We start from the raw sequence: 16152 nt of genomic DNA, 5'->3' as shown, positions 1-16152 counted from the left end.
TCAGCATCAAAGTCGTATACTTTGCGATCTGGTGAAGCGCCAAGCCAAGGGCAGAAAGGGTTGATAATTAATCCAGAAGGATATATATTCACTTTTCCTTCCTTTGCAACATTTGCATATATCTCTACTGCTTTTGGCTCCATATCGATTCCACGTTGCATATCAGCTGTAACCACTCTCTTCGTAGGGTTGAGTTGTTTCACTAGATTTTCGAAACCAGATTGCCTTTTAGCCACTAGCCCAAATTTGCTTGCAGTGATTCTCTTTTCGCGCAGAGAATACCATAGCTGACTTGCTGACTGTCTTGTGTTCTATCTCAACAGCTTGGTCCAGTGTCACACTGATAGAGTTAAGGCCTCCAAGTTTCTGCTCAGGTAAACAGATGAGGTAGTTATTTGTAATCCTTTCTTGTGAATTCTCCAGTGGTAATGCTGGAAATTGTGGACTAAAATAGTCATTTATGACATATTCATTGGACAGTTTTTGCTGATAAGACAGTACTGACCCTTTAGGGACTTTCCCAAATTTACTTGCTACCATGGCAATAGATGGTAAAGTATTGTTATCATAGGCTATTGTTGCCATCAGTGGCTGTGGCTCAAGTCCACTTAGTTGTTCATTTGGCATTATAGGGTAAGCTTCTGCTGGCGAATAAAGGGTGCTCTTTATGAACTTCGAATAGTCTGCACCTTGCCTGGGCTTTTTGACCATAAGATCTTGTACAGGCTTGTTGGCAATTTTTCTTTCTCTTGGCACACTCCACCTTTGGGGAATGCTGGTGCAGGTCAACTCATCTGGTATGGCCTTGTAACCAAGTGTCTTACAATGTGCCATGTAAAACAGTAATCCAACAACATGGTGACAGAACCCCCCAACACCAGCTACACACGAACAACGGCCCTTTATTGACTTGGATGCCAAATTTATGTCAGCTTCAAGAGTGTGTGGAGGCTCGCTTTTCTTCATCGATCGATAACATCTTGAATTCAGTTTAGCTTTCTCTTGCGAATAGCGCACTAGAATGAATATCACAAGATATGAATTAAATTAAAAGTTGTAAACATACACATGTCTTAGAAACATATGAAAATCATCATACAAAGTTTAAAAATATCTTACCTTTAATATTATGCAAATAGCCTGGTTCGGCACAAAATTTGTAGGCCTTCGTGGTGCTTGAACAGCCGGACTCCTTTCGCGCATATTCCTCCACATCTCCAAATGTAAGCTCAGGAAGTCTCGATATATCAGTCAATTCATCTGGAATCATTAAATTCGAAGATAAATTAAATTCGAGAAGCATTTTAAGCACAAAAACAGTCTATAAATTGTTGCCGCCAGCAGTCGGCGAAGATATCACACCTCGAGTTTTAAAACGAAAATCAGGCCTCAAATGCTAGCAAATATGAGTTTTTATTAGTATAAGAGGATCTGTAGGTATATCTACATTCATTTCAAAAGAATCTTGACAATTGAAGAGAAATTTTGATGTTAAATCGGGGTTTGAATGAGTCATAAACATACCTGAGAATTCCGCCATTTGCACACGCGTCTTCTGTCCACGGCGACCAGAATAAAGACAAAAAACTCTCTTTTGCGGCCAATCTTTATGATAAAAATTATCGCCAACGATAAAAAAACACTTCTTTCAACTTTATACGGAATATCGGGTCAAACCAGACAGAACAAAGGTTAAAAACAGTCAGTATAGTCTTGGTACCGCTAAGCTTCGCCACTCAAAGTCTTATTGTTGTCAAGGAATGCGTGGTTAGCTTGCCCACCACGGGCTTGTTGCTATGGGGCAAATTGACACGTGATCAATTGCTGCAAATGGCCTATTTGTTCATTCTCCTACAGTTATCAAAGCTATAAAGGAGGTAATAATAAGGAATATAATACGGGCATAAATGAGCCGACTTCTCGTAAGTGCAGGGAAACAAAATATGAAAAAATGATATTGAAGATCGACAAAGTAATATAAATGCTTTGGAAAAATGAGTTATTGCATCCGAAGCCCAAGGAATGAATAATGAATACTGGCAAATTTGAAAAAATACATCAATTTGGACCACTTTGAAAATGAGTTCCTTTGATGATATTCTATACAGCTATTTCTTAAACGATTGACGTGGCAAAGGGCAGTTAATAAGTCATTCATAGATCCAAGAATAGCTGGAATGACTGGTATTTCATATTATTCTTGCCAAAAAAACAGGTTATTGCTGAGATATTTAGTATTCATTTACTCGATTTTTCATCGTGTTTAGATGTAAACATTCAGTGTTTTTGAGTATTTTTTAGGAGAATAATGAATGTCTTGAACAGGTCTTGACAAAAATATCAGGTAGTTGATTGATTGAAAATATAGCGGTAGAGAACGAAGCTCAATACACCTCAGGGCGTAATTTTTTCCCATTCCAGACCACGTGTCATTCCCTAGAGTATCATTTCTTTGTTTAACGGTTATGCATGGAGACAAATAAATACGGATACAACTCAAACAAAAAATATTCTCAAGAGAATGACACATGGTCTGAAATGGGGAAACATTACGGACAAGGTAAAGAGGTCTATCAAGAAAAGGACCGCGAAGAATCAGACCATTTTCTCAAGGTTGCGTGCGCAACCAACTTGTCGGGCTAGAGAACTGAAAAACACAAATTCAGTAAAATTGAGAAGCCAGTTTTATATTTAAAGAGGAGAACAACCGATTTTATGAATTCTTATCGAAAAACATTTCTGGTATCGTGGCCCGTCAAGTTCCTTAAATTTGAATGCGCACGCAAACCTTGAGAAAACGGTCTTTTAATGCATTGAAGTATAATAGTATACACCTATTTTAAAAAACGCTGTCATCGCCAAAGGCAATTAGACAATAGGCACTACAGGCGAAAAACGAAAGGAGATAGGTCATTTCAAGATCCGAGAATAACTAGAATGACTCGTGTTTCTGCTTCTTATTCTCGTCAAGAAGATGGACCTTAGGGTTGAGACTGATTCAATGTTCTTGTATTCAACGAATCCATTTCTATGTCAAAATGACCTATCGCCTTTGGCGTTGATAACATTTATTGAAGTAGGCGTATACCTGTAGTCAAAAAAGGTTGCCAAAGGCGGTAGGGAAAAGACATGCAATAAGTTATTCCAGGACGACAACGGAATTATGGGCATGCATCTAAACCCGAATAATCGATGCCGTTTCTACTACGAACAACACTGGATATCTCAACACTAAAATCTCCGTGTTCATATTTTTTTCTATCATAGTCTAACTTAGTTATAGGAATGTTATGTATTACTTAATTAAGGATGTATCAAACATTGGTATATTTTTTATTGATATTAGTAATCATTATTTTATTTTATTGAATTTATTATTAGTTTTAAAAATTGTCAGTTTTTAATTATTATGCATTTGTTTTATTTTTTCATTTACATTGTAAAGCGCCTTAGAACTTTTGTATTTGCGTGCTATAGAAATAAAGCTTATTTATTATTAGTAAAGATACGCAGGTTATTATCGAAAATCTCGCCCGCTGATTGGTCGAGAAACTCACACTATCAGACGATAATCACCTCCAGCGACAATCCAAAATGGCGGCCAGCCGCTTTGTTGCTGTTACCGGGAAAAAATGTCTTTTATCTTCTTCTTTTTTCTTTTTTTAAAAGAATCACCTGTGTAGTTATACTAAAACAATTATTTGCCTCAGCCTCAGTGAATATCGGAGAATATTCACCTCGCCGCTCGAAGACTGGCGTCTCGGTAAATATTCCCCGATATTCACTTCGTCTTCGACGAATAATTGTTAATTATTATTCTTGAAGTAAAGAATGAGAAACACAAGTCATTCCAGCTATTCTTGGAATTCGAAATGGCCTTTTTGGCTATATCACCTTTGGCTACACCTTTGGACGAGGAAATAGCTATCAATGAATGTCGAGATCCATCTCTCTTAATCACCTACACGCTTCCGTCAATTTCGGATAAACTAACTCCAGTAAACTAAACCAATTTCACATAGTATTAATTGGTGGCGTGCCTCAAGGATCATTTTCGGAACCTTTGATTTTTCGGATAAAGTAACTCAAGTAAACTAAACCAATTTTACATAGTATTAATTAGTGGCGTGCCTCTGGATCATGCTCGGACACTTTGATTTTTCGGATAAACTAACTCAAGTAAACTAAACCAATTTTACATAGTATTAATTAGTGGCGTGCCTCTGGATCATGCTCGGACCCTTTGATTTTTCGGATAAACTAACTCCAGTAAACTAAACTAATTTCACATAGTATTTATGAGTGGCGTGCCTCAAGGATCATGCTCGGACTCTTTGATTTTTCGCAGCTAAAGATTAAAAGTGTCAATGGTGTTTTTTATCTGCTATGTCCAGTCAAATGGGGAAACTCCGAAAGGATGTTTCCGTGCACAAAAGTAAGTGGTCTCTACTTAGTGGACAATTGATAAATATTTTGGGAATCAAGGGTGGTGTAGTGGTTGTACCCTCACCTCTCACCTCTGTGGTGTAGGACTCGATGTCTGGACTTGGGATTACATGTGAGTAGAGTTCGTTAGATCTCAAGGGTTTGACATGATTCGAGGGGTTTTCTCTGGGTTTCGTCCCTCCTCAAAACTTTACAAGGTAAGTTCCAAGGTAAGACCAGAGTTTCAGGGTTTGATCTGTGAATTAGCCGCGCCCTGACTTAGATCAGCCCAGAGGTTGTTCCAAGATTTTATCTGTGAATTAGCCGTGCCCTGACTTAGATCAGCCCAGAGGTTGTTTCAAGGTTTTATCTGTGAGTTAGCTTGTCCTTACTTAGATCAGCCCAGAGATTGTTTTAGGGTTCGATCTGTGAGTTAGCCATGCTCTGACTTAGATCAGCCCATAGATTGTTTTATGCAGGGTTCGATAAAATTTGAAGGATTATTAAATACAATCTGATGACTATAGTTTTGTATCTATGGTTGAGTTGGTAGGTGGATAAGTATACGTTATGGTAGCCGGGTAGATGGGTTATAGTAAGTTAGGTAGTTTAGATATGTAGGTTATAGGTATAAGTTAGGCAGGCAGGTCCGAAGGTATATATATATATATCGTTATTTCTCAATTGACATGGTTTTCTTTGTTATTCACAAGGGTTTATTTTTGTTAAAACCCTCATTATAAATGCGCATTTATAACGAACAATTCAAATACATAAACATTTGATAGAAAACCTCAATTGATAAATAAAATACTTAATTACCTCGAACGTCGGCAATAAGCCTATACATCCCTCGGCCTGCGACCCTCGGGATGTATATGGCTTATTGCCTTCGTTCTCGGTTATTAACTCTTGCGTAATGAACATAGAAGCGGATCAAAGATAAAGAATTTCTTAAAATGACATTTTCTTACGAACTACCTGTAATAGTCGCCTTCACAGTTCCCTGCGCCATCTTGGAAGGGTAACCGTGGCTTTGCATCAAAGCTAGACGAACGGTGAGCTTGCAATGATAGAGACCTTTTTTAACACCTTAGACAATTATTCACATGTCTCTATCATTGCAAGCTCACCGTTCGTCTCGCTTCGATGCAAAGGCACGGTTACCTTTCAAGATGGCGCAGGGAACTGTGAAGGGGATAGTATTGAAAGGTATTGGGTAAGCAGTTCAAGCTGCGTAGGAGGAGTTTAGAGATCTTTGCATCCCCCAATTGATTAGTGTTAGAGGGTTGTTTTACTGGGATATATTTCACTTCTCATCGTTGATTAAAACAATACTAGCTGAAGTAGAAATCCTTTTTATCTTAAGAAAATTACTAAATTTTTCCTGTCTATAGATTTTCATACGTACTTACCAGCAGGCTATTATGTTCTGATCACGCGTCACAAACACGGATAAGTTACACACTAAATCACGTTGCTGCACGACCACTCCAATATATCACGTCTGAACACAAAAAGAAAGAATTTGTGTACGGAAGTTTACGATTGAAATCACTTTTTATTATGAGTTCTTACTTACTTAGTGAGTGACTTCTTATATACCGTCTTCCGGCCTGAAGTCTACTTAAGATTGGCTCTTCCACGTTATTTATACTTGACTAAATTGTAATCAAGCTGTAATTGGTTTAAAATCTTTTAGCCAAAAAATAAACGAACTGAATACAATAATATAATATATAGTCGCTTTGACAGCGCATTTAAAAATCTAAATGCGCTAACAAAAGCTAAAAATTTATTAGATACCTAATATATATCTTATTATTTATCTTGTAAGACAATAAAACATTCGCGTTTCCCTCCTTGAAAGTATCTGATATGTATGTGTCTGATCTTCCATGTTATTTATACTTCACTTATTTGTAATCAAGCTGTAATTGGGTTTAACATCTTTTAGCCAAAACTAAACAACAGGATACTTAACGATAATTAAAACATTCGCGTTTTCCGCTTTTTTTCAGGGTAAGCGGAAGAAAATATCTGATGTATCTGATCTTCCACGTCATTCATACTAGACTAATTTGTAATCAATTGCAAGCTGTACAATTTGCTTTTAAAAAATCTCTTAGCCAAAAATGAACAAACAATACTGCATATTAATAAACATTCGCTTTTCTTCCTAGGTTAGATTAGTGGCGATAGGGGTAGATGACAAAACTACAAGCATGGAAGAATGAACCAGAAGACGAACGATGAGAAATGGTAACGTTTGAGTAAAAAAGCATTTGTAGTATTTTAAGATTTTGTACCTCCGACAACGATAATAGCAAAGATCCTTGAGGGAAATATTGTCTTGATTAAGGTTGGTGCACGATGTCGAGGAAGAAAGTGCTTGCGCGGGCGAAGAGTTGGGGGCGGGGGATTGATGGAAGTCGTTTTTTTATTTATGATAGTAGTCAAGTCCAAATAGTTTGGCAGGAAGTTTTGGCAAGGTAGCGCTTGCTTTGTTAGACACTCTTTTTATATCAAGTCTGTTAGTTTTGCCTCTTTACGGTACCTCGGGCTTAATGTTTTATCATTTCAGAGCGCGTGTTATTACCTAGAGTATCATTTCTTTGTTTAACGGTTGCGCACGAAAAGACGCATGAATATGCCATACAAATCAAACAAAGAATTTATTCTCTAGGGAATGACACGTGGTCTGAAATGGGGAATCATCACGTCAAAGCTAAAGAGGTCTTTTGATGTTCAAATACAAATTTGTTCCGCACTTGTTCCTTCAATCACCTTTAATTTTCAGATCAAACCCAGAAACAACATGAAAATTTAAAACGACAGTCTCTGCCCACATTTATTAACAAGCCCAGGAATCAAACCAGAGACGTGAGAAGTGAGAGGCGAGTGCGCCAACGAAGATGTGAGACAACTTTTGAGAAACTAATTTTGCTTCACTTTATTTGAGTGTTTTGGACTTGATTCGTCGATTTTGAATTTGGGTAATGTGCTATTTTCAACATTTTGAAGTCAAAACAACCTCCTTATATCTACCTGTGATCCAAAAGTCCCATCCTCTTACGAGTATCGATCAATTATTAATAGAATAAGATAAGCTCGAAGAACAATGACAACAGAAATATCAAAATCAACAAAAGCTCCCTCTGAACTGCCCGCACAGGATCTCGGAGTCATCATTATGCGAAACCAGCAAAACCCGATCCAGGCTGAACCCAGACTGTTTTGGCTAAATTCAATAAAAAAATATAATGTTTAACCATGCGACATTTAATAGCGCCCAGACCGAATCAGTAAAAATTATTTCCACTGCTTGAAGTGGAAGGCATAACCTTGGTGCTGAGCAAATAGAAAGTCTGGGAAATCTACTAGCTTTGTTAAATTAAGTAAGTTAAGTGTATTTACAAGTTACGACTCTATGTGCCAATTTTTAAAGCGCAACTGAACCCAAATTTTTCGCATTGGCTATCAAAAGATCTTGAATTTTAAATAAACACTGTGATATATATATATATATATTGCAATTGGACAAAAGCCTGAATTATAGTGAATTTTTGAAAGTATTAAATTTAAACCGAAAACCGCGGTTCTAGTCTGGGGCCTGGGTATGTATGTGACGTCAACTAATCCGGCAACACTAAACGTCGCGCCATACATTTCTTTTTAAATTCAACATATTATCCTCAAGTACTTCAATTATTCGGATTTTCAAGAACCGGGGCGTTTTCATCCAAGTGCCCCTTTAAGAGAAAAACGTTTTCTAGAGCAAGCTGGCTCCGTACGCGAGCGATTCTTAATCTGTTGGTATGTCCTCCTATTTATTACGACTCTAGACCAATTAGAGAGCGAAACAAATTACATTTGTGGTGGATTTTCTTATTAAAATGAAGCCCAAAGGTCGGACTGAAGGACTTAGCATACATTACTAGTGATAAGAATTCAGTAATTTTTCGTTTCTTTTCTTGAATACCGAGTATGAAACTTCAGTATAAGTACAGGGGGCAGACACTTATCTTATTTACGAAAATGTCTTGTCGCTCCGCCATCTTGTTTATATTATTTACCGCTGTGCATAATATGAGTAAGCTTGAGCCCGTCAAATACCGCTGTACGTAATATCAATTTTTCTTCTATCGTGGCCGTCAAGCAACAGTCCAAACTAAGGTAAGGCACAGAGCGCGGTATCTTACGGTAAATAATACAAAAATAACATGGCGGAGCAACAAGAACTTTTCGTAAAAAATATAAGATAAGTGGCGACCTTCTGCCCCCTGTGTATAAGCAAAAGAAAAAAATCACAAAATCGGCTAGGAAATGCATAGACCGATTCCATAACTCGTAGTTTTCGCTCCTTTGTTGAAAAGAGCGAAAACACCGACTTATGGAAATAGTCTAGGAAATGCAGCTTTGGGGTCACAAAATCTTAAATAAATTTACGACTTAATTTTAAAAACTTATTTCAAATATCTTTAGCTATGAATACTTTAAGAATTATATACTTTTCTATTGGCAATAGAGATCATAATCGCAAAAAAACTTCTCTTAATCGTTTTGTCCTACTCGTATGTTTGAATTTCTAGTGAAATGATTATGTGCGCATGCCCTGTTGTCCGATGCCCCGAGAGTGGGCGGGCTATTTGACTATTTGACTGCATGCGGACAGTTTGAAGCACTGATAATAAAAATAATGAAGAGTTTTTTTTAGAACGTATCATTTAAATATATCGATTTTTTTCTACAATAGGAAAGTAGTTATCAATTTCTGGTAAACAGGAAGGTTTTATAGGGCCGAAAGTCAGCAACGGAATCTTTTATCTCTTATCTCACCAGCGGGTAGATTAGTATATATTTTTAATTCTCTGTTTTAATTGATCAAGTTCTCGATGGGGTTAACGCTTTACAGGCACGAAACCGAGAGGGTTGCATTGGGTGCGCAGCGCATCCCGCCTCTAGCTCATCCCTAATCATTCCTAATATTTTTCCTTCTGCCAATGGTAGGACTTTTGTTGGATTGACCGCGCATCCATGAGGGCTTAAAAAAATTGTTTTTTTATTTTGGCTTTATTTCCATTGTATGTGCACCCACATTGCAACACCCCTGGTTACGGCTCTGTCTTATATTTCCTTTGGCACTATAAATGCGAATAAATAGGTTATTTTAGTATAATACTTACTGAAACAGGACTTGAATATCTTCTCTCTTATTCCAAAGTTTTCGTTAAGAAAATAACCAGTGTCGGTCGTCAGATGATCTAATTTATTTCCAAGTGAAACAACCTATCAAACAAAGCAGGAAGTTAATCTCTGACCCCACAAGGAACATGTCATTAAAAGGTCTAATACAAAGGTCTATACAATACCACAGGGAGCCCAATTTAGATTAAAGTGATTGGTAGAAATAAAATCGGAAAAATTAAATAATTAATTATTTTTTAAATTCGAGGTCAAGATAATGTCCTCTGTAATGCGAAAGAGTAAAAAAATCAATAAAAAAATGCACTAGAACATTTTTTTTCCGCGCGCGCCTTCGTTTTCCTATAAAATTCCCCTATGGTATCTATTATGTTGTTGATATGTAGATAGGAAAGTATATCTACAAATCAACAACTAAATTGGGCTTCCTGTGACAATACAATAAATGGCCTCCCCCGCAGGCATCTCCTTGGCTCTTTTTGCTCCTTGGGCTTCCTGTGGCGAGGGCAAAGAGACGAAGGGGGAAGGTGGAGTGAGAAAGAAGAGGAGATGCTACTCCTCTCGCTTTTTCTCTCCCTCCCTCGTCCCAACTCCTCCTCCTCCTTCTCTCTCGTTCCTAGTTCTTCTCTGCCATAAAATTTAATACAGGGATCCCAACAGAGAATATAGAATATGGAGTACCCTACCCCGGAGGATATACAATACAATGTATGAGTTCCATTCGGTTAATTCTCTTGTCTATAAAATCAAGCACGTTTTGCGCGCACGACAACGGAAGTCCATAGCTCTGTTGTTGCCGAAACTTTTTCTTTAGGCTATTAACTTTTACATGGACTTTATTCATAAAACGCACAAGAGAGGTAACATTTCAATCTTGCCGTTTCCTTTCAATGAGATACTTATTTGTTGAATGTAATGACAGATTTTAATAGATGATAACAACGACCTGGCGGTCAAGCACAAACTCATTCAAAGTAAGCCACCGCTTTTGTTTCTCGCGGCATTTGGAGATTTCCGGTGCACGCGTGAGTTGCAAGGGATAAGGTTTGCTTACATACTATGGTATCAAAGTCTAGCAAGTACTCCAGATCTATTATTCGGCATTTTTCATCCATCGGTTTACTGGTCAAACACAAAGCATTGGTCAAGGCTGCAAGGTAATTTCATGGGATTATTGAAATTTGAACCATGCAACCTCGACTGAATGCTTAGTGTTTGACCAGTGAACCGATGGATGGAAAATGCCAAATATTCTTTTACTTGCATTCACGCTGTGTACCATTTCTGTAAGTTCGAGTTCTAAAAAAAATCGTTGATAGTCTAGCACAAGATAAATGAACGCCCATCATGAGCACACTTTGATGCTATTTTTAGAATCAATCATTTGATCGTTTGTTTTTCTGCACGCGCATACTGCGCGCGTTCTACCCTGTTTGCTCATGTTTTCATTTATTTTTCAAGACAATGTGAGCAAACAGCGTAGAGCGCGTGCATTTTGCGCGTGCGATAAAACAAACGATGACAAATGTGATTCTAAAAATAGCATCAAACGGTGTTTATGATGGTTACAAGCATGAATACCAGAGATTCCTTCTCCTTAGTTCATTTTCTCTAGTCTAGCACTATTGTATTAATTGTCCTCAGGAACCCTTGAATTCAACCATTAGTGAAACAAATGACGTAAGTGTATTTCTGCATGTACCCATTCTTTGTTAGATTATTAGTTCTATTGTATAACTTGGGGTCTTATTGAATGTTTCTATTGAATTACTGTGAACTGTGTCCGGTGCCCGATACCAAAAATTCGTTGATTTTCTTGCAAATTTTTGTGCACGTTCTGTTTTCCCAATCACGACGCATTAAAATTTGAAACACACCTTTTGTTGAAGTGCTTTATCAAAAAAAAAAAGAAAAAAGAAAAAAGAAAAAAAGAAAAGAAGAAGAAATAAAAAAGATGCTCGAAAGTAGTGAAATTTAAGTAATATTTTCGGGATGTATGAGAACTAGGCAAAGGTTAATAATAATATATAATAATAGGAAAGAATAATAATAAATAAATAAATAATACAAATAGTACCGAGTAGTTACCTCGGCTTCTGCGAGATTTGATGCACAAATCCAATACAAATTGACGGTAATTATATACTTCGTAGCTCTTTTTCCTTTCCTTTTCGCTTCTGACACTATCTTCCACTAAAGTAAAACGTTTTCTTCAAATAAAGCAAAAATATATCACTCATCGGAGAGTGGAGAAAACTTTCTTCTGATTCTGAAGCCTGTACAGTTTGTTTTTGTTATTTTAGTGCGAGTCTTTATATTTATGGTGGTGAGGTGAAAGGATTATTCAAGTCACGAACAAATATATAAACAAATGAGTCGCTAATTGAAAGTGTTGCTATATAGAGGGCAGCCATGACAGGAGGCACAACAATAGCTTTTTCCCCTGGGAAACTGAATTATTTCTCATGTAAATTAGATTAAACCAGATTCAAATGTTCGTGCCTCGTGTCATGGCTGCCATCACGTGATGGTGCAAAGCCTCTATACCGATTATGTAAGGAAAAAAGTAAGATATATTCATTACGAAAGACCAGGTGAATTAGAATCTAGGCGCGCAATGCATTTTGTCAAATTTCCAATAATTTTCTATTATATCTTGTCAAAACGAAATATAACTATTTCTAAGAGATATTCGGTAAAACTCACGGCGGATGAGTTTTCCTGTCTTTTATTTTCGACTAGAACTGTTGTTTGTCCAGCCGAAAACGTGGAAATGTGTGAAGTGGTGTGAACATAAGCATATCTTTGAAAGTCTGTTCTGGTTTGCAAGAGCAATCGTACAGTTCCTAACAAAAGTTGTCAACAAGAATAGCGAGTCTTTAGTCTTGAAAATTGAAAGTTTTGAAATCAAACGGAGCACTTAAGCTAAAGATTTGTTTTCCACGTTTTGCAAAGTGTTCTGGTTTGCACGAGCAAACAGATACACTAGTTCTATAAATTAAAGACGAAATCTTTTACATTTTGTAGACACCCATTTCTTAGATTTTGAGGCTTTCCGCTCACCTAACAACTATTATCAGAAAATGCACTCATTTTTAAAACACTGTTTGTACATTATTCTGTAGACAACACTTCTGCAGGGTTTATTAGCAAAAAACCAAAGGGAGCCCAATTTAGATAAAATCGAGACAGAAACTTTCGCAGATCATTTCTCCTTTAACGTGTTCTTCGTCACGTTAAGATATGAAGTAATCAATGTAAAGTGCACAAAATCAATTTAAAGTGTCGGAAATAATAGGAAAGAAAGAAGATTAAAGATTAAGATCTCTTGAGGGGATGCTTTAACGTCTCCCTTCAGGCTGTAATATATATTTCAAAATTGTATCTATATTACAATACAATACAAATAGGAAAAACGACACATTTTATAACTGTTTTTATAAAACTGAACGCACTGAAACATAAAACTGAAAAAAAAAAAAAAAAAAAAAAAAAGCGTTCGGGTTGTTTGGATTTAGCGATCTATATAAAAACTATCAACTACTTTTGAAAAAATGAGACTAATTTGCTTGATTGATAAAAAAGTGCGGTGTTGATTTTAAACTCCTTTTTTATAGGTAAGTTTGACGTTCAAATTAATGCGTGGTGCGGATGCTGAAGAAAATCCTTTGTACTTAACGATAGAAAGGAATATCGACTTTCAACACTAAACTGGTTAGCAAAGAGCTGTCTTCAGTCAATACTGAATGCTGAAATGATCTTTTGACAAGGTAAAAAATCTTATATTTCTCTCGGGAATGCAGGAGTTTTACTTAGTTTACGAAGTATCATTATTATTATTGTCAAACAATCATTATTCAGTGCTTGACTGATGATCTGTAAAAGAATATTCGTAGTATAAAATAGAATGGAATTGCAAGAATTGCAAGGTATTCGGTGACTTCTTACGATGCAATATCGATTGGTGAGCGAAAAGCACGGCGCGTTTTCCATGGAAAGCGCGCGAAAATCATCGATGCTGATTGGTAGGAAAAACTTTAGAATTTTACGGCGAATATCAAGTATAAAATTATATCTCCACCATTCTTCCCCCTGGGAGGCGTTGTTTATGTCAGAAAGAAATGCAAACTGACTGTAGCGGACATGAAAATGCTCAAATATGTCATCGTTATTAAAAAGTTTCGTTTTCTTTTCTTTCTTTAGCTGAAAGATGAATGCGACAAATTTAAATAAGAGTCTTGTTGTGACAGACAGCGGAGGGTCGGATATGTTCTTCATGTACACCATGGTGGTCATGATATTCATTGGTTTGGTTGGACACTTAGTTGCATTGTTAATCTTCTCCAAGCCTCTATTCAAACGGCGACCAGTGACAGTATATCACGTCAATATGAGCACTGCAGCTTTACTACTGTCGGTTGTCGGAAGCACGCTCTCTCTAGTGAACGTTTCAAAAAGGAACGAACTCGAGAGGTCAAAATTCGTCACTATGTGTAGACTTTCCGTGGGACTGGAAGTTTCGGGGATGACAGTTTACGCCCTCACATCAGTCATGATGTTGGGACATTCCTACTTTATGACTGCTTATCATGTTACGTCATCTTCGTTCTACGTACCGCGACGAATCACGTTCACTGCCGCGGGAGTGTTTTTCTCATGGATTTGTGGCCTTCTTCTGGGAATTCCTCCATCATGGTCGATGGAAGACTTCGTAGTTTTCGAGGACCGAGTAATATGTCAGCTGTCATGGTTGGGAAAAGGGAGCGCAAAAATTTATTGGATTCTGCTTGTTATTTTATGGATCTGTGCGCTGTTTTTGAGCCTGGCAACACATGCCTTCACACGCAGGTATAAATCTTCTGATTTGGTCGATAATAAATCAAGGTGTATGACGTAATAGTCCATTACTTATTCAGTAAGAGTATTTTTAGAATGTTCCTAATAAAAGAATATTACTATTATTATTATTCTGCACTGCTCCGCCTGAGAGGATCACGAGCTATTAGAAGAACACTTGCATGACACTCAAAACGTGGACTTCTCCCTCGATAACGCTACCGCACGCGTAACCTATTTTTTTATAAAATAGGCTTTATCGATTTGCTTTTTTATATGTGTATGTAAATATAAGACCGATATTTATATGCGCTCATTTTAATCTTGAAATTTATTTAGCAATTATTCTTTTAGTACTTGAAATAAAGTTTTTAATTATTATCATTATTATAAATAGATATATTTTTATTGTAGGATATTTGATGAGAAAAACTATACGTCGTATATATATATATATACATAGATATAAAATACGATTGTTTTTTTTTTCTTAGTGAGAAATGTATTATTATTATTATTATTATTATTATTATTATTATTATTATTTATTTGTTTTGTCGTCAGGCTCATCTCAGGCCCTTCTCCACACACGTCCAACGCGTCCGTGCTTCACGGCCAAATTAGATCCAACAAGCTTAACAACACACTCGTCTTCTCCTTGTTCATTTTCATTCTTCCACATCTCTTATTTGGCTTCTTTACAACGATTGTTGGACACCATTTTCTCCCTACATTCTTAACGCTGGTATTGGAGATGACGTCGAAAAGTTACGTCATCCAAGGCCCGTTTATATTTCTCGCAAAGTCAAGGACGTACCGAGCGATCCTGGGTAACATTCTCTCAAATGGACCATTCGTACAAGTCGGGCCAGCTTCAAACTTATCTAACGGCAGCAGGACAACGCAGAGAAACAATCGTCGTGCAGGGGCTTATCCCAATGGGACTAACAGAAGCCACATAAGAAGACCTACCTATGTGACACCTATTGGAACGGGGGAAGGAACAAGTGCGAATTCTAGCGGTACAGTACCTACGAACTAAAGCTGCGTCTTATGCTGTGTTGCATATCCGTTAAGAAAAGACTTGCTACATCTGCGTCATATTTGCGTCTTGTTCAAGTAAACACCGATATCGAACAAAGACTTTGAAAATTGTAAATAATCGTTTGTTGAATGATATTAAGAATACTGTCAAGCTGTAAGACGCAAAAATCAGAGGCGGAGGTACCTGACTGGGCTCAAGTACTGCAATAAGCTCCCCATTAACGAAGAAAAGAGAGAGAATACTGTCAAGCTTCAAGACGTAGCACAAATCGCAATATTTTGTCAGAGAGCAGCTCAGTGAAGCGCCTAATGCGTGGTACGAGTGATAAAGGGAAAGGAAAATTAAAAGAAAGCTACTTCGAAAATTATCTATTGATTTTGATTTTAAGACAGCCTTGATGTCTTGTCAATATTATTAAAACCCTTGAAACCAAATAACAAAAAAAAAAAAAAGAAAGAAAAGAGCTTTGCTTGATTACAAAAGGCCTGGAGGGACATTCATACTTCGCACTTCACTTCTTATTTCACATATTTAAGTGATTTAGCTTCACACTTCATTCTTCACGCTTCACATTTCACACTTCATAATTCACACTTAAAATTTCAGTTATCAAAATTTACTTCGGAGTTAGTGTGTATGTC

At 37.0% G+C, this 16152-nt stretch overlaps 3 protein-coding genes across 5 annotated transcripts in view; 1 reads left to right on the top strand and 2 right to left on the bottom strand.

Annotated features, from left to right (window-relative positions):
- Nucleotides 1–15915, top strand: part of LOC116292642 (uncharacterized) — a 34529-nt gene extending 18614 nt beyond the window's left edge. The window contains exons 2-5 of one of the 2 annotated variants that reach the window (XM_031699993.2): nt 6609–6687; nt 13248–13344; nt 13834–14478; nt 15031–15915. In XM_031699993.2, coding sequence (XP_031555853.2) covers nt 13841–14478; nt 15031–15508 — 1116 coding nt within the window. In that variant the 5' untranslated portion in view covers nt 6609–6687; nt 13248–13344; nt 13834–13840 and the 3' untranslated portion in view covers nt 15509–15915. Of the gene's footprint in view, nt 1–6608; nt 6688–13247; nt 13401–13833; nt 14479–15030 lie in introns of both variants that reach the window. The other variant, XM_031699992.2, reaches the window with a different exon arrangement.
- LOC116292645 (melanopsin) overlaps nt 1–16152 on the bottom strand; it is a 37114-nt gene that overhangs the window by 18513 nt on the left and 2449 nt on the right. For both annotated transcript variants that reach the window (XM_031699997.2, XM_089032375.1), the window contains exons 2-3: nt 9612–9714; nt 5841–5932 (exon numbers count right to left, since the gene is read on the bottom strand). The gene's annotated coding sequence lies outside the window, so the exon portion shown is untranslated. The remainder of the gene's footprint in view (nt 1–5840; nt 5933–9611; nt 9715–16152) is intronic.
- Nucleotides 148–1733, bottom strand: LOC116295589 (uncharacterized). Its single transcript, XM_089032376.1, has 3 exons — nt 1525–1733; nt 1120–1260; nt 148–1016 (listed from the first exon to the last, which is right to left on the bottom strand). Exons 1-3 carry the CDS (start codon nt 1538–1540, stop codon nt 229–231), a joined length of 945 nt encoding a protein of 314 aa, XP_088888502.1. The 5' UTR covers nt 1541–1733; the 3' UTR covers nt 148–228.

This window comes from Actinia tenebrosa, unplaced genomic scaffold (genome assembly GCF_029948245.1).
Source record: "Actinia tenebrosa isolate PJP-AT-01 unplaced genomic scaffold, QUT_ActTen_1.0 PGA_scaffold1__47_contigs__length_23844297, whole genome shotgun sequence".
In the NCBI taxonomy this organism is placed as follows: Eukaryota; Metazoa; Cnidaria; class Anthozoa; order Actiniaria; family Actiniidae; genus Actinia; species Actinia tenebrosa.
This window is presented reverse-complemented; position numbering and strand designations above follow the sequence as displayed.